Raw genomic sequence first — 18,382 nt, forward strand, 5'->3', positions numbered from 1 at the left:
CATAGTTTTTCTTTAAAAAATGTTCATTTTTAGTTCTTTGGAAGAATTGAAGACACGTGTTGTTTTTGTGCTTTCTTTTGTTTGATTTAAGATCGCGTCTTGTATGCATTCTCTATTCGATAAAATCGCTACATATTTCTTTAAAATGAGAGAGAATGAAAACGCATATTGACAACGGGCGCGCTTAACTCAAGTGGTTTACATAGTAACATGCTCTGTTGGTCAGTTCAAGAACTGTCTAAGCTTGAACTGTTTAATTAAAATTTAAATTGTCTCGACAGCAACATCAGATGTTTGCCTTGAGAATAATTATTAAAACCCAATGTAATTAAACGGGAATTGTTTCTACAGCAGCATCCGAATGCTTGCCTTGAGAATAAAACTATAGCCCTTAAACACACCATGCCAATGGGCGCAACGCTTGCTTAGAGCGTATCCTAGACCTTTTACCTTCCCAAAAACCGGCCAACTCCAAGCGAAACTAACTTGGGGACACCGTGGAGATTTTCCCTTGTCCCCTTAAAAAAGTGGAGCATCAACACTTCCCGTCTTCCAAATCCCTTTCCTTGTCCCTGGTGCGTGGTGGAGATGGGAGCGGCCGGCAATGGACGGCTGCCATGGTGGTGAGAATTTAGTTTAGGGTGGAATTGGTTCTTTTCCCAGTTATCAATTCCTAGGCAACTTGGGCTTAGACAATCTTCACATCACATGGCGAAATCCAGTCTGCAATCCGCTAAAATCACCGTCTCCTAGCGAAGCGATTCACTTACAAAAATCGTACTACCACTACCACGGTTGCACCGTATAACGCAAAACCGTATGCGATGGCCTTAAAGCATAATTCGTTTGTTATCTTATCAGTTCAGTACGATATGGCATTTATTGATTGACGGCTCCCAAGTCTAGAAGGGGAATGGTTATAGTAAACCGTCTTTTCAAGTAGAGTAGTTTTTTTGTCGTTACACAAAACAAAATCATTTAGTTAAATGAAAGGGTCCTGGATTGGAGTAAAACTACCTATTGAAAATAACTGTTAATAACATTGAACTGAAAAAATGGCTGAACGTGGAACTAGTGAGTCATTGTGAATTGTGAAGTCTTTGTTGTATCCATAAACTAATTAATCTTTTACAACTATTTCTCCACGCCCGTTGCAGGTTCCTCGAGAAGCTTAGGAAATAGGAGAAAAAGAAAATATAAGCGAAGAAGAGGCCCATCAATGCCAGCGAGAAAGGCTGCTGGCGCCCCAGAATACGTTTTTGGATACTATTGCAACACGCTTCGATGGCACACGTAAGTAATTGGGGGTGTTTATTTGGGCGAAATTACAATTGTACCGGAGGTCATGCTGGTCACGGTCAATCTCGAGTATTTTATAGCTTATGCTTTTGTTTCATAACTCAGCGCGTTTCTGTGATAATGTCCGGGAACCTGAATTATGTCCGGGACCCTGAAACCGGTTCCGGGTGGCTACAGTCGATCCGATTGACAATGGGTTAGTCTTTTTAAACTTGTGATACAATTTCATGAACATAAACATGTCGCATGCCCACTTTTGACAAGAAAAGTGATCTGGCCATATCTTCGGACTATAGCCGGAAACCTGGAACCGGTCAAAGGTTACTGACCGAGTTTCCCGTGTCCAACATGTTTCTTGATCAATAAAATGGCCTTCGTTTGACTGCAGATGACAAAATTTCATTGTATTTCACTCGTTTGCATCTTTGTTGATGGTTTTGTAATCAGAAAAATGACCTGGCTAGCGTAGCCCCAAATTTGGCCCTAGGAAATCTGGTATTTCTCCGGCCAGGGAACCGGAATCTGGATTTTTCCGATTGTATCGTGTTCCGCTTTAAAATCCTGAGCGAACATTCCCAAAACATCGAAAATTGGTTGTGTTTGAGCCAAGATATGTTTTTTTGAATACTAGAATTCCACGTGGTACTTAAAGGGTTAAAAGTGGTCCAAATAACACAGGAAACGATTTTGTCGAACCGCTAAAAATTGTTGAAAAAGTTTCGTCAGTATTTTTCTATTTTTGGGATGCTCATAAAATCATAAAACCATAAAATCATGAAATCAATACAAACACAATTATTACTAAAATGCGTCGAAAGTTAAATATGTAATGGGTTTGGAGCTGTTGAGGGTTTCTACTTTGCCCAAGACACCATTTCAAATAAAAATCCCGTCTCAAGATATATATTTGTATACATGCACATTAGGGTGGGTACGTTTTTCAAAAAGTTCTCGGATCAAGTTTTAGTATGGTTCCCCTTGTAGGGCATGCCCATAGGGACTTTCAAGCCAAATATCAGCTCATTTGGTTGTAAACTGGCTGCGCGCATCAGGGTTAAAGTTTACATGGGAATTACTATGGGAAATTGGAACTTTTTGTTCAAACGCTCCTACAGGTCTAGGAAAATCACGCGCCAACTTCTGGTATGGTCAGGCCTAGGGGTCGTGCATAAACCACGTGGTCTCCTTAGGGGGAGGGGTCCGAAATCCGACCGAAAAACCATGAAAAGCCATGAGGGGGAGGGGGTCGACGGCTGACCACGTGGCCTTTAAAAAAAATATTTTCTTAAAAAAAAAACAAAAAAATACGCGCTTTAAATTTACTTATATGCATACATTTTTTGTTACACTTCAAAACCATATAATTATTGTGTTTAAAATTATTACTTATATTTCAATGTCATAATATTTTCCAATTCAATATTGAATTATATATTTCGGCAGATTCATATCAATACTTTGAGCCTGTTAAAAAATAAAGTGACAGTATCCAAAGTTAATATACCCTAAAAAATGCGTACCATAATGCAAACACAATTTCATTTTTTTGTTGATGGTATCAAGTAGCTAAAAATGTGCTTGCAAATTTGCATTGAAAGTAGATGTAGTCTTCGATAGTTTTATTTTGGAACAACTTGAAAATAAATATTGCTGACAATTTTATAAGATTTTCGTAACAAGGCAAAAAACTAAATATGTATTATAAATGAAGTGTCTAAAAATGATTCTCTGTGAAAAAAAAAATCAAGATCTCAGATCTTAGCTAATTACCGTAACTGGTCCTATAAGTGATCGAAGAATCTTAATCGAAAGATTTCCTTTTGACACTTTACAAACTCAAGATATCTTGTATCTCCTCTCTCATGCAATATTTTTTAGTACAAAGAAACTAAAAACCCCAATTTCAGGATTATCGCGCAAAATTTCAGTTTCACTACCTCATTTGCAAGTGAAACGTCTAACATTAAAAAATAACCAGTAACGAAAAAACGAACGATACATACTTTAAGATTCACCAAAAAATTTGATGAACATTTTGGTCTAAAATATATTCCTTATTTCATGGGTTACACAACTCGGATTGTTGTATTACATAACATTTCATAAAATACACGATTACTATCCATCGTCAAAGTTGTAGGTATTTTTTAAGTTTTTTTTTATGTTAATAGGGATCATCTCTTGAGCCAAAGAGAAACATGGGCAAACATTTTAGATTTTTAGAGAAAAAAAACGAGCTTCAAGCAAACATTGTTTTTGTTTCTCAATTAATTTAATGATTAAAAAAATAGGGCCTTTCCTGAAAATATTAGTTTTTCTTAAGCTGAGAAAATATACTATACCCTCAACTTCATATTTGAGATAAAACCACTCAAATATATAGACACATTAAAATAATAACTAAAAAGTTTTAAAGAGTCACTTAATATTCAAATGCCGATATCAATTTGTGAAATAAATTTCAATTCAATGCCGTCAAGATCAACATAAATAAAATTCATTAAAAAGATGGAACGATACTTTCAACTCGCTTGAAAAATTATCTTATTTAATATTTTTTGTATTTATTTTGAGGTAATATCTCCAACCAAAAGTTAGATCAAAAATCTTAAATCGTAGATAATTGCCTATTTAAACAACTGAAAAAATGTAAAATAAATTCCAAATTTTAGTTCAATCTTTTAAATTTACCAAAACACGTAGTCGATAGCAAAATCAATTTAAAGTAAGAGTAAGACTTAAACAATTTGGATGTCCATGACTAAAAAAATGATTTTTAACGCGTTGTCTACAACTTTTCCAAAGACACGAAATCGATTTTCGAGCAATTCTATACGAAATCGGACTTTATTCTTAAATTTTAATGGTTTGATTTTTTTAATTCGTCTGAAACCTTTTTTGGTGCCCAAGCCATTTTGCATCATTAGTTTGTCCATATAGTTTTCCATACAAATTTGGCAGCAATGAAAATTAAAAAATCTGTATCTCTTGAAGAAATTTTTGGTCGATTTGGTGTCTTCGGCAAATTTGTAGGTATGGATAACGACTACACTGAAAAAAATGATAAATGGTAATTAACTTTGCTGATTTTTAATTTCACTTTTTGTCACTAAAACATGATTTGCAAAAAAACACTATATTCTTTTTTTTTTTAATTTTGCCAACTTTTCAGAAATTTTCAGAACGGGCAAAACATCGTTGTTTGAGTCATGAATTTTTGAATCAATACTGATGACCGCAACTTAATTTCAATTTTATTTTTCGATGTAAAATCAAATTTGCAATCTAAAAGTACTTAGTGAAATTTTCATAAAGTGCACCGTTTTCAAGTTATAGCTATTTTTAGGTAACTTTTTTTAAAAATTCGTTGCAGTTATTAATTTAAAAAAATTAGTTCCCATGTTTGCCTAATTTTGAAAAAAAAAAAATATTTTTGATATGCTAAGAAAATTCGATGTTGCTTTGTTTCTAAGATATTGCCATGCAAAGATTTTAAAACAGAAAAATGGATGTTTACTACCCAAACAACCCATAATTTTCTTATGTCGGTGCGTGGTGCGATTTTCAATGTTTATAAATAAAACTTTCGTGAAATTTTCCGATCTTTTCGAAATCAATATTTTCAAAAAAAATTAAGACTAACATTTCAAAAGGTCGTAATATTGAATGTTTGTCCCTGTCTCTGATTCTTGTATGGAGAAAAAAATTAAACAGCTCGACTTTTTTGGACACACTGAATCATTGGAATCAATCATGCTTAATTAAAAAGAAAAGTTGCTTTAGTTTGGATTTTTATGAATGTTTGGAATAAAATAAATAATAACTAGGAGCTTACATAACTAGATATTTTCTTTAAAATAAAATGAAAATATTTTTTTCCTGAAACAAAACTTTTCTATTTAATTAATTTCAGTTTTAAGAAAATATTTTAAAGCGCATTTAAATTAAATCATGAATGCTGTTTATAAATCAAAATAGCTTTAATTCTTAAAGCATATTTATTCTGGATGCAATTAATTGCACTGCAATTCCATAATTTTGAATACATATGTTTTACTAAGTTGCTTGTTTTGTTGAGAGTATTTTTTACTTTCTGTACCATTTCAATAAATTGTTATACTGTTATTATTTACCTTAAACTTTGTGATATCATACTTTTTTCTGTTTTTTTTTATATATTATTAAATTGGTTTTAATGGTATTACAGCACCTACACAAATTAAAATGTTTTCTGTTTGACCCAATGTCACCCCCTCTAAAGGGTGAGTTTGAGTTAATTTTAAAACGATTGGCATTTATGAACGGTGTGATTATACTAGCCATATTCTGGGAAAATGTTGGTAAATTCAGGAGCATTCCCCAACAATATTTATTTCGACATAATTTGAAATGTTTTTATTGTGTCAAAATAACAACAGTAATATCGTTTTTTGACCAAAAGTAACCACCACTGACGGTACATCATTTGTGGATAAACATTTTTGAAATCTATACTTATTTTGTTTTTTTTTAAAAGATTTTTCACCTGAGAGGAAAAGGCCACGTGTCATATAGGGGGTTGGCGTGAAACCACGAAAACCATGAGGGGGAGGGGGTCAAAATTGTCTAAAAAAAGGCCACGTGGTTTATGCACGACCCCCTATGGGGGATGGTCTGGAGAACACTTTTCCCGAAGAGAGCATATGGATTCGTTGTTCCTAGACCTGGCGCATCGGCAAACAATCCGATGTCTCCGGAATCAACGGTTTTCCCTGAAAAGCATCAAATTTTCCTTAGCATGCTATGAAAGCTTGATGAACACCGCGACGCCATACGTCAGGCAGCTACCACGTGGGTGAAAAACGGCTGTAATATTTAATTGCAAACCTTCTTTTAACTATAAAATGGTCATTTCGAGTAATCCTGATATTATTTAGTCGAATTCAGAATCTTTGCATAGCAAATTTGTATTTTTTTTGCAAATATTTCAACCACGTGGTAGCTGCCTGACGTATGGCGTCGCGGTGTTCATCAAGCTTTCATAGCATGCTAAGGAAAATTTGATGCTTTTCAGGGAAAACCGTTGATTCCGGAGATATCGGATTGTTTGCCGATGCGCCAGGTCTAGGAACAACGAATCCATATGCTCTCTTCGGGAAAAGTGTTCTCCAGACCATCCCCCCATAGGCCTGACCATACCAGAAGTTGGCGCGTGATTTTCCTAGACCTGTAGGAGCGTTTGAACAAAAAGTTCCAATTTCCCATAGTAATTCCCATGTAAACTTTAACCCTGATGCGCGCAGCCAGTTCACAACCAAATGAGCTGATATTTGGCATGAAAGTCCCTATGGGCATGCCCTACAAGGGGAACCATAATAAAACTTGATCCGAGAACTTTTTTGAAAAACGTACCCACCCTAATGCACATACCTATTTTTAGAGCCTAGTATGAATACTTGTATGGTAAAACTTATGATGCAAAATGGATTTTGGATTAAAATGACAGGATTTGGTTCATATAATTAAAAAAAATAACAAAGGAAAGCCGATTTGCGAAAAACTATTTTTTATTTATTTATTTGTGTCATCAAACAAGCTTTGCATATATCCCGGGCGGAAAGTGAGTTGGTGGCGATAACTTCAAACTATCTTGGCTTGTTTATTTGCATCTTTTTGTAAACTCCTCGAGTTATGACGACTTTTGAAACCGACTGCGTATCATGGAAAGTATATTCCATGATCATACCGCATTATCTACAGTTGATATTGAGCTGTTAGTGGTAGTTTTTTTAGACTTAGCAAAAATTTTGAAATTTTTTTTTTTCCAAAATTTTACCCGAACATCATGAAATGATTATTTTGACTTTATTTCAAATGTATGCTGGACTTAGCAAAATTTGCAGTCACTGACAGAATTTTCAATTTCCGACACTTAGAATAATTTTTATGAGCTGATATTTTAATGTTTGATTTTATTTATGCTGGACTTTGAAATTTTTGCGTATATTTTTAATTCTTTACTTTTACAGAAAAAGCATTTTTGGAACTTAGAAAATTTTCGGGAGTTTGGAAACATGATAAATTATTTTGATGTTTAGTTTTGCTTTAAACCAAAATTTCGGAAAAATCGTGGAAATTACAGGAAATTTTCGTCCGATTTTTACAAACGTATCACGATTTTTGGTAGAATTTATTTGATTTTTTGGACTTAGCAAAATTTTGGCTTTCGGCCAGTAAAATATATTCAATGCTTAAATTTTTTCGAGAACAGGAAACTGAAAAAAAATTGGGAGTTTGGAAACATGATAAATTATTTTGATGTTTATTTTTGCTTTAAACCAAAATTTCGGAAAAATCGTCTAAATTACAGGATATTTTCGTCCGATTTTTACAAAAACATCAGTTTTTTCCTAAAATAATGTCCCTAACAAAACGTCTTCATTGAAATTTTGAAATTCGAAAGTTGGTTTTTAATAATTATTGATATACCCCCTACAAAAATCGTTCCGGCACTTAGAAAATTTATGGGATCCGTATCACGACAAGATTGTTGGTAGAATTCATTAGATTTTCAGGACTTTGCGAAATTTTCGCTCTCAGCCAGTTGAATATTTTTCAACATTTTGAAAAATTATTTTGATAAGAAACATTACCAGGCTTTTTGAAATTTTACTGTGGATTTTTGGACTTATGCAACTTTAGGAATATTTTCATAGACTTTTATTTTTAATTTAAAACTTTTTTTCGTGATTTGGAAAATTATTGTGACATTTGGCAATTCAACGCTTTCTCCACAATTTTTTAATGAGTTTTTAAGGTAAAATAATTTTTCAACTTTGAAAAATCTTGTTTTGATGTACATTCTTCCCACATATTCGGAACACCCACAAATTCGGAACACTTTTGTGATAATTGGTCAATAGCATGCCAAATGTATCTTTTCTATAGGCCCTACTATTTTTAGAACCTTTATTTGGACATTCTCTTGCTATTTAACTAGTAAGAGTTGTTCTTTTGGAACAAAAAACTGCATCTCAAGACTATTTCATTCAGTGCAGCAAAACACTGCCTCCAAATTGCCTGTTCCATAATTGTGGAATGTTATTGTGCCTCCCACAATTGTGAAACACCTCAATTTAATTGATATTTTCACAAAAAAAAGTTATCAGACCATTCACAAACATTACTAAGCTTGAGTTTGGTTGGTTTCAGTGTGTGAAGTCATTACTTTGTAATAAATATGTACTCCTGGAGAGAACCAAAGTTTGTTTACATCCGTAAGAAAAAAGTGTTCCGAATTTGTGGATTTCAAGGGTCAATGTTTTTCTTCAAAAACAATATATAAAAGTTCAAATTTGCAGGTGTTCGATACAGCATTCGAAAGATCGCAAGAAAAGCTTTCAAATGAAGGTAAAAGTGAATCATCAAGTTCAATTATCGATTTGCTTTGATTTTTTGAACATTGGCCGATCTGTAAACTGTTCCGAATATGAGGGATGGCTGTAAGTGCGTATATTCCTGCAATATTACTCATATTTGTGAAGAGGAAGAAGGGGGGGGGGGGGGGGGTCTGAATTGTGGTGGGGTGCATTAAAAACCAAAAAAAATATTTTTGGGATCAAAATCTACTTTATGAACTTGATATGATTTTTGGAAGATTTCAGTTGTTTGCTACTATAAACTCAACTTGATGTGGCATTGTTGGTCAAATAAACTCAACAAGATTTTTCGCAGATACGCCTCGAACAATTTATGTTCGTGACCATGTTCGGTTATCTCTTAACCATACCCTGGGGTGAACTTGACTTGTTCGTGTTTTTACGAACATGGGTAGATTTTTCCAAGATGCAACTTTCTGCCCGGGTAAGGACCTTTATGATTATGATATGTTGTTTTTTTTAAGTTAAAAGTTTGATTAGATTCTCGTTTCAACTACTATATACTCGTTATTCTTACAGACTCTAACTTTGTGCTTGGCAATGCACAAGTCAGCGGCTACCCAATTGTGTACTGTTCTGATGGCTTTGTTGAGCTTTCAGGATTTTCCCGTGCTCAAATTATGCAGAAAGGTTTGTTAATCAGTTATTAATTTCCGGTATTATATGAAACATTCAATTAATAATTTAAGGTTGCGCTTGTCGGTTTCTCTATGGCCCGGAAACGAGAAGACCATAAGAGTCAGATTGAGAGTAGTTTAGACGGTAAAAATGAACTTAAGTTGGAAGTTATATTTTACAAAAAGAATGGTAACTGTATGAAAACTCAAAAAACTTGTTGTTAAATACTTACTTCATGTTTCAGGAACTCCGTTTTGGTGTCTGTTGGATATTGTCCCAATCAAAAATGAGAAGAGAGAGGTGGTACTGTTTCTTGCTTCCCACAAAGATGTCACCACGGCAAAAATGTCAGAGATGTCGATTTCAGATGAGTGTGATAGTGGTTAGTAGTGATTCTAACAATTGGCCATTTTAGTGTTCTCATGCAAATTTTATACAAAACTGCATTGTTTTTGCTAATGATATCCTTATCGTGGTTTTAAAGGAAAATGATTGATTAGTATTTAAATTTTCACTTGGTGTTTAGTCAATGTATTGTAGCGCAGATGATTTGCTTTCTTCTTACTTAGTATCTCAAACAAAGAAGTTCGTCAATTGTCAACCTACATCTAGGATTTTTATATCATTCCCTGTTTTCATTGGCCATGGTTTTGAGTTGGAAGTATTTCAATTTATAATTCCAAGCAAATCTAAACTACAACTCTAAACTAGAAACGAACTAGACACTCCGAGATATTTTGGGATGAACAGGGACGGAAGTTTAATAATCTGTTATACAGTGAGACCTCTTTTTATGTGGTGCGTTACGTTTTTCAAATTTGTCGATTTGCATGCTTCAAAAAGCGTTTTGTAGATCTGAACAAAACCTACAAATTGCTTTTAAAATATTGCAAAAATGTTGCGTCGTTCTAGAGAAATCGACAAATCGTCAGCTGTGTGCTATCTTGTGACATAGACCATTTTGGTCGAAAATGAGTTAATGATGACGTTTTGCTATACTTAACAAATACCACAAGATGCTTTAACCCGATTTTGGAAACTCGCTTCCGTTTCCCGGATATCGCAATACACAGACCAATTTATCATCAAAATGGTTGTGCACACTTGTGACACGTCATAAATGTTGTTGGGAAATGTGGAAAATTTTTCTTGTTTCTCACAAATTTATGTCCACACATTCTTTCTAAAAGCAATGCAACCTTTTGTTTATAAAAATATACTGATTAAGTCGATTAAACCATTGATTTGAGCTTATTTTAGTTTGTATGAGAATTCTGTGCACACTTGTGACACGTAGTACAATTTTACTTTTGAAACACACTTGTGACACGTGCTTTTCAGATTTTCGTTTACATTATTTACTGTATCTTTTAACTGGTGTAACCAAATAAGTTGAAACTTGGAGCGTTTGTTAAGCGATAGTATACGAACCGATTGCTTCAAAAAGTTTGGCTCTATCATTCATAGTTTTGAAATTATTTATCAACAAACTATAAAAATCGATTTTCTTGAAAAGTACTAAATGATCGTTGTCACAAGATAGCACACAACTGACGAAATTAGAAAAACGTAACGCATCTCGTAAAAAGAGGCTTCAATGTACTTCTTTCATGCTTGTTTTATTTAGATAGCCACTTTTATCAGGTACTGACTATCATTTGCATTGTGTTCTTGATTCTCCTTATTCATCCCAATCGATACCTCAAATGTTTTAACATATTCATGTGCTACAGTAGATAACCTTTTGAGAATCTAAGTAATAACAATAGTGTAATTGTTTAGTCATGTTAACTTTGCATTTCGATGTGATTTTTAATCAACTCACTCTTTCCTATATTTTGTACCGTTGGTAATTATAGCTGCTTTATTGGGAGCACGATTCCGATCAGCTGAAACCTCTTTGCTTGCAGACGACGGAGCAGAGGATGATAATCTTGAAATTGGTGTCCCGGCTGGATGCAACATGGGACGGCGTCGATCGAGAGCAGTGCTGTACCAGCTGTCCGGCCATTACAAGCCGGAAAAAATGAAGACTAAAATCAAGCTTAATAGTGTGAGTATTGCTTTAAGCTTTATTTGCTTTGAACAATACCTGTATAATAATGTGTCTTTTATTGCACCTTCATCCCGCATCAGAATATATTGCATTCTAGCGAAGCTCCACTACCTGAGTATAAGACGCAAGCCTTAAAGAAATCACGTTTTATTCTGTCACATTATGGAATGTTTAAGGGCTGTTGGGACTGGATGATTTTAGTGGCAACATTCTACGTAGCAGTTGCTGTACCTTACAATGCTGCATTTGTGAAAACTGACCGTTTAACAATGGCTTCAGATGTTATTGTTGAAGCTTTATTCATTGTTGGTAAGTCTTAAGCATGGTTAGAGTGTTTTTCTCTTTAAAAATATTTATCCGAATTATTTTTTTTGTTTTAGTTTAGTACAATTAACGTAAATAAATACTTGTTTTCCGTTACTTTATTTACAGATATTTTAGTAAACTTTCGCACAACGTACGTATCTCGCAAAGGGGAAGTTGTATCAAATTCTAAAAGTATAGCAGTCAACTATCTCAGAGGATGGTTTGTCGTTGATCTGTTTGCAGCTCTCCCATTTGACCATCTTTACGCAAGCAATGTAATTAGCGGAGAGGTGAGAAACTTTGTCTTTTTTTTTGCAAGATTGGCAATTCAGGATGCCGGGGGATATACTTTTCAATTAGAAAAATGCCTCAATATATGTCAAAACAATTGAATTTAAACATGTTAATGCAATCGAGAAACACAGGTTCAAATTATTTTCGCTCACATATGTACATATGTACCTCTTTTTATGTGGTGGCGTTACGCTTTTTGTTTTGTAGATTTCTCTGAAACCTTACAATATTGTTGCAAGCTTCTAAAAGCGTTTTGTAGATCTTAACAAAACCTATATATAAATTGCTTTTAAAACTTTGCAAAAATGTTGCGTCGTTCCAGAGAAATCGACAAATTAGAAAAACGTATTGCACCGCGTAAAAAGAGTTTTCACCAGGGCTGCGACAACTCCGACTCCGACTCCGGCTTTCTGAGATTAGCCGACTCCGACTCCGACTCCGGCTCCGGCTTTCAGCTCGAACCGACTCCGACTCCGACTCCAACTCCGGCCTACAAACTCTAGCCGACTCCAACTCCACACCCAAAGGAAAAATATATATCAAAATCTGCAACAGTGGATTTGCTGCAGAAAATGTTACATTTTCAAACAGTTTTTGCAGCAAGCTCATAGCTCATTTTTGCCCGCGTGTAAACATGTCAGCGATCTGCAGTTTTCACCAACACATACGCTGGCGCGTCCCCGAGCAATACTCCAGAGAGAAGATTATGTTGGTGCTCTGTCCCTCTCAATACATCGAGCGTCCATGGCGCGGTGGTAGCGTGTCGGATCAACAATGAAGAAGTTGATGGTTCAATCCTCGTTCTGTTTAGATTTTTTTTTCTCCAATACAATCAATCAGCCGTCGGTAATGTCGATAATTGTCGGTAACAGGCAAAAATGTCATACCCCTATATCGCAAAAAATGCTCGAGGACAGATTTCATGCAGATTCTGATATAGGGGAAATATACCCATTTTAATCACTCTAAGCCATTCGACCAATTCTCATCACTTTTGCCGTTTTCCGCTATTAAATCAACATTTTCAGATGTATCAACAATAGAGAGTTGCTTGCTCACTTTAATTTTAGCTATTTGTAACTTTGGAACAGTCAAAAACACTTTATGAAAGCTGTAATTCATGATCAAAGTGATGATAGGCCGATAATAGAAATAGGCTGAGAAAGGGTATAGTTCCCTACATTCATGCCACTATGCATCACAATCATGCGACTGTCAGTTGGGTGCAGCTTTCAACAAATGGTTAGCTCCGACTCCGACTCCGGCTCCACATATTTTTAAATGTTTCTAAAGTTACTTGACTATTATTTTGAAAACATTGGTAAATTGGATTATTTAAATACTCTCTAATTGTTATGTATTTCTCAATGAAAATAAGTTCAAATCACAAAACTGGAAAAAAATCCAGGTGACAAGTTTTAAACGTAATTGAAAAAGAAATCAAAAAATATCTCCAGTTTTGAAATCATTTTCACAAGAACAATTCAGAAGTATGGACCAAAATTTTGCCGACGATATATGATTTGTTAAAAAAAAGTGATTTTTGTGAAAAAAATAAATCACGTACTTAAAATTTTTTGATCTCATTTCTATGTAAAATCGAATTTGCAATCGAAAAGTACTATACACATTTTTTTATGTGCACCGTTTTAAAAATATAACCTTCAAAGTTAAATTTTGTCCGAAAAATTCCGTTTTTATTTTATTTTTTTAAATAGTGTCCATGATTGTCCATTTCTAAAAATATTTTTTTCGAAAAGTTCAGAAAAAAAAGTTTGTAGACCTTTAGACAAATTAACATAAATAATGTTATTTGTTGACAAATCACCATAAATCCAATCTCCCAACTCCAAATAGGCATCCTTGACTGATTAAAAAAATAATTTGGATTGAATATAAAGTTTACTAACTACTAAGTATAAAAGTATTTAAAAACGTAGGTTTTAAAGAAAACCTAGATGTTTGGGTATCAAAAGATCGGAAATTTTATGCCCTTTCCGATTCCACATAGGTTGACTTGTGAATCGTGTACCGGTTCGGATGCCGGCGGATTTTCCTACGACGTAATTCCGGGTTGGTACGAAATTCCAACGAAAAATCTATTCTATCGTTACAAATACCCCCAAAACGGTGTTATACCCACTCCAAAATGTTTATTTAGCAATTCTATGGTAATATATTGACATTTATTTGAATTAAAAGTTTGCAAAATTCAGTTTAGATAAGTTTTATATAGAATTTCCAGAGTTATATAAACTTTTATACTAAGTAGTTAGTAAACTTTATATTCAATCCAAATTATTTTTTAATCAGTCAAGGATGCCTATTTGGAGTTGGGAGACTGGATTTATGGTGATTTGTCAACAAATAACATTATTTATGTTAATTTTTAAAGGTGTACAAATTTTTTTGCACCTTTTTATTTTCGTAATAGTATTTGTTATAAAACTTTTATAGAAATCATCTTTTCATGAGTTTTTGTAGCAAAATGTTTGGCATGAGTTTCTGAACAAAACGTAGTACTAGGTTCCTGTCAAACTTTAAATTTTTTACATGTTTCATCACAAAATGTGCATAGTGCCCAAGGGGTGTAAATACTTTTTTTACATACTGTTCATAAAAAATTAGTTCAGAAAATGTTATGTACAAGATTTCAATTTTTACATTAATCACTATTAAACAAATCAGAATTCTTCAACAAAATTTTGGCCCATACTTCAAAATGGCTAAAAAGATGCGGGATGTCCCCTAAAATATACAAAAAACTAAAAAAAAAATAAAAATACCGATTTTGGGAAATTGAAATTTTGTAAATAAAAGGTATTAAGAAAATCACCAATTTTTTGTCGGTGAACCTGTTTTTTAATAGTTCTCATCAATATCTACAACTTTGTCGAAGACACCAAATCAATCAAAAATTTCCTGAAAAGTTAGAGATCTTCGAATGTTTACGTTTCATATTTATATGAACTTCTGTCAAAATTGTATGGAGATTACTTGAAGTGAATCAATGACACAAGATGGTTTCTTCTGGGAAGGCCCCCATAAAGTTTGAGTCAATTAGCAAAAAAAAATCAGAAAAAAATAGGTTGAAATCGGCCGAATACGTAGAGAACTGCTTATCTGATAAATCTATTTAAAAAAAGGAAAAATGGCAACGCAGTGCATGCGACTTAAAAAAAAACAATTAAAAAATAAGAAGTTTTGTGAATCAACCTGCATTATAACAAATACTGAACAATAAAAAAAAAACATAATTTTTGTTGAAGTTTAGAAAACTCCGACTCCGACTCCGACTCCGGGTTATCAGAAATTTTTGGCTCCGACTCCAGCTTATAAAATTTAGCCGACTCCGAATCCGGCTCCGACTCCAGCTGTTCGATTTTTGACGACTCCGACTCCGACTCTGACTCCAGGTCCCCAAAAAGACCCGACTCCATCGACTCGGGCTCCGACTCCGACTCCGACTCCACAGCCCTGGTTTTCACTGTATTCGTATTATTGGTAATTGCTTCACACTAAGCTTTTTATTTGAATAGCAACGTGGAGTTAAACATTTTGTCAGCTTCTGTGAAGTTTACCATGGCAGCTGCGAAGGTTTCACTCCGTGTTACAGATTTACATCTCTCTTTTTATTTATCTGCTCAGCCTTTCACTACTATTTGAACGCATATAACGCACATGAGAATTTCCTTTTCAGATTGTGAACAAAAAATGGCCAATTCATTTCTTTTCAGTTGCGTAGAAAGCTTTATGTTTTCTGTTTTTCAGTAACTTTTATTATTGACAATCAGATATCAAACATTTTGACAGTGAGCTAACTTAAGGAATGTTGAATTAATAGCAAGGTGGAAATAAATAATCGTTTAAGTTCACTTTGAAAAAGTAAATCCTTTCCTATGATATTAATATTTTTTCTGATTCCAATTTCATGATCTTTGATACTATTGCAACTATCACGCATAGGAATCTCACATTCACTTAGTTAAACTAACACGGTTGTTAAGGTTGGCACGATTGCTTCAAAAGATGGATAGATACTCACAATACACCGCTATGATTCTAACGTTGCTGATGTTATGCTTCTCCTTAGTTGCACATTGGTTGGCATGCATTTGGTTTGTGATAGCTGAGAAAGAAAAACTAGTCAATGAGATGGACTGGGATATTGGTAAGTATGTTGCACTGCCGTAGCACAATACGATAGATGTTAGTAAAAGGTGAACATTCATGTTTAATTTTTAAGAGAAGAGAATCGTATTTGTTAAAGAAGCATTTTTTTAAACACGGTTTGCTACAAGATCAAACCAAACAATACATGGTTGCACAGAACAAAGGTTGAGTATATATTAATAAAATTCATTGCTGGCTCTATTTTTTTAAAGCAATTTTGATATTATTGTGTCGGCTGCAAAGACAAAGTGGAGAAGATAATGATTTGAAATTTGCCCAAAACACTCGGTATAATCTGGTTGCTGAATAGTGGTTCGCAAAACGGGCTCAATTTTGAACTGCCAAAGTGGAACCAATTTACTGTTCGCCAAAAGTAGACAGTATTGTTATCGATCATTAAAAATTGTTGCAACAATAAAAAATGTGCGGCTTTTAAAGAACTGGAGTTGAAGTCTGTAACAAATCTTAAGAAAGTTGAAGGCGAGATCATCATTTTTTATAATTATGAATGGAAGTTGTTTATGGAGTCGATGCGGTTGTATCCATCCAGAAACTTTCTTTATTGTGCCAGGAAATTTAAAAAATCAGCCAGGAAATTTATCTGCGACATCGCAGAATGACACTCTCGCCGTAGTTCTTCGTCACTCGTAAAAAAGAAAAAGTTCAAGATAGTATGTCAGAGACATAACCGAAAGACATAGGACCAAACAATTTGAATGTGTTGTTGGATTGCTAGTGAAATCTGGAATAAGATTATTTTATTTTGTTTCATAGATTTGTCGGCAAAATTGTCATAAATGTTCTCCCAAGGTGAACCTTCCATGAGGGCACCGGCAACTCCAGGTTGTGGCCACTACTGTCGAAATGTCAATTTTCATGTTCAGTATCAAAAACCATGAATTTTGATACCCATATTGCCACAACTCGTATGGTTCTGTAAAAGACCCTCGAGGCCCCGGGGGAACCTGCTTTGAGATCACCGGCCACTCTAGATTGTGGCCACTACTGTCGAAATGGCCATTATTATGTTCAGTATCAAAAACCATGAATTTTGATACCCATATTGCCACAACTCGTATGGTTCTGTAAAAGTTCCCCCGGGCCCCGGGGGAACCTTCTTTGAGGGCACCGGCCACTCCAGGTTGTGGCCACTACTGTCGAAATGGCCATTATTATGTTCAGTATCAAAAAGCATGAATTTTGATACCCATATTGCCACAACTCGTATGGTTCTGTAAATGTCCCCCCGGGCCCCGAGGGAACCTTCTTTGATGGCACCGGCCACTCCAGGTTGTGGCCACTACTGCGAAATGGCCATTATTATGTTCAGTATCAAAAAGCATGAATTTTGATACCCATTTTGCCACAACTCGTATGGTTCTGTAAAAGTTCCCCCGGGCCCCGGGGGAACCTGCTTTGAGATCAGCGGCCACTCCAGGTTGTGGCCACTACTGTCGAAATGGCCATTATTATGTTCAGTATCAAAAACCATGAATTTTGATACCCATATTGCCACAACTCGTATGGTTCTGTAAAAGTTCCCCCGGGCCCCGAGGGAACCTGCTTTGAGGGCACCGGCCACTCCAGGTTGTGGCGACTACTGTCGAAATGGCCAATTTCCTCCTTCTGCTGCTGGTGGTTCTTCCTTCTGGTTGCTGGTCCTCGTCTTCTATTGGCCGCTGCTGTTGCTGCTGCTCCGCGCCGGCCCGACGTGCACAGTTTGAGTGCTCGTTCCAAAGTGACTTGCTTTTGCGAAATTTTCTGCTTAAATAGCGGCACAGCCGGAGAACGGCACAAAAGGGGCGCGGTCTCGAATGCATACGCTCGCTCTGATTGGTAATCTGTCCGATTTGTACTGAAAAATTACTCATTTTGATTGCATGTTTTAAGTGCTTTAACTATGTTTAGTCAAACTATCTATGCAGTTAAACAATAGCTGAAGTCTTTCTCTTTCGATTGGTGGTCCAACCGTCTGGATTGATTCACAGGGAAAAAAGATATAAGCGTTCAAAATGTCCCCTTTTTTAACGCTGAAAAGTGACGCTTTGGATCGAATTTCTGAACTGGCCCCCCAATATAGTAAGTAGAGACATAGTCCTATGTCAAAAACATGTATGGAATTTTAACAATTCGTCAGTTGTGTGCTATCTTGTGACATAGACCATTTAGTACTATTCGAAAAAATCGATTTTTATAGTTTGTTGGAAAATAATTTCAA

General features: G+C 35.0%; 1 protein-coding gene across 13 annotated transcripts in view; it reads left to right on the forward strand.

Annotated features, from left to right (window-relative positions):
• The window catches only part of LOC6042901 (potassium voltage-gated channel subfamily H member 8), a 119,005-nt gene that overhangs the window by 40,764 nt on the left and 59,859 nt on the right, over positions 1-18,382 (forward strand). For 11 of the 13 annotated variants that reach the window (XM_038259742.1, XM_038259737.1, XM_038259741.1 and 8 more), the window contains 8 exons: positions 1,158-1,293; positions 9,237-9,347; positions 9,407-9,524; positions 9,580-9,717; positions 11,195-11,388; positions 11,472-11,700; positions 11,824-11,987; positions 15,958-16,162. In XM_038259742.1, coding sequence (XP_038115670.1) covers positions 1,285-1,293; positions 9,237-9,347; positions 9,407-9,524; positions 9,580-9,717; positions 11,195-11,388; positions 11,472-11,700; positions 11,824-11,987; positions 15,958-16,162 — 1,168 coding nt within the window. In that variant the 5' untranslated portion in view covers positions 1,158-1,284. The remainder of the gene's footprint in view (positions 1-1,157; positions 1,294-9,236; positions 9,348-9,406; positions 9,525-9,579; positions 9,718-11,194; positions 11,389-11,471; positions 11,701-11,823; positions 11,988-15,957; positions 16,163-18,382) is intronic. The other 2 variants (XM_038259749.1, XM_038259750.1) reach the window with 2 other exon arrangements.

Source organism: Culex quinquefasciatus, chromosome 3, assembly GCF_015732765.1.
Source record: "Culex quinquefasciatus strain JHB chromosome 3, VPISU_Cqui_1.0_pri_paternal, whole genome shotgun sequence".
Classification (NCBI taxonomy): Eukaryota; Metazoa; Arthropoda; class Insecta; order Diptera; family Culicidae; genus Culex; species Culex quinquefasciatus.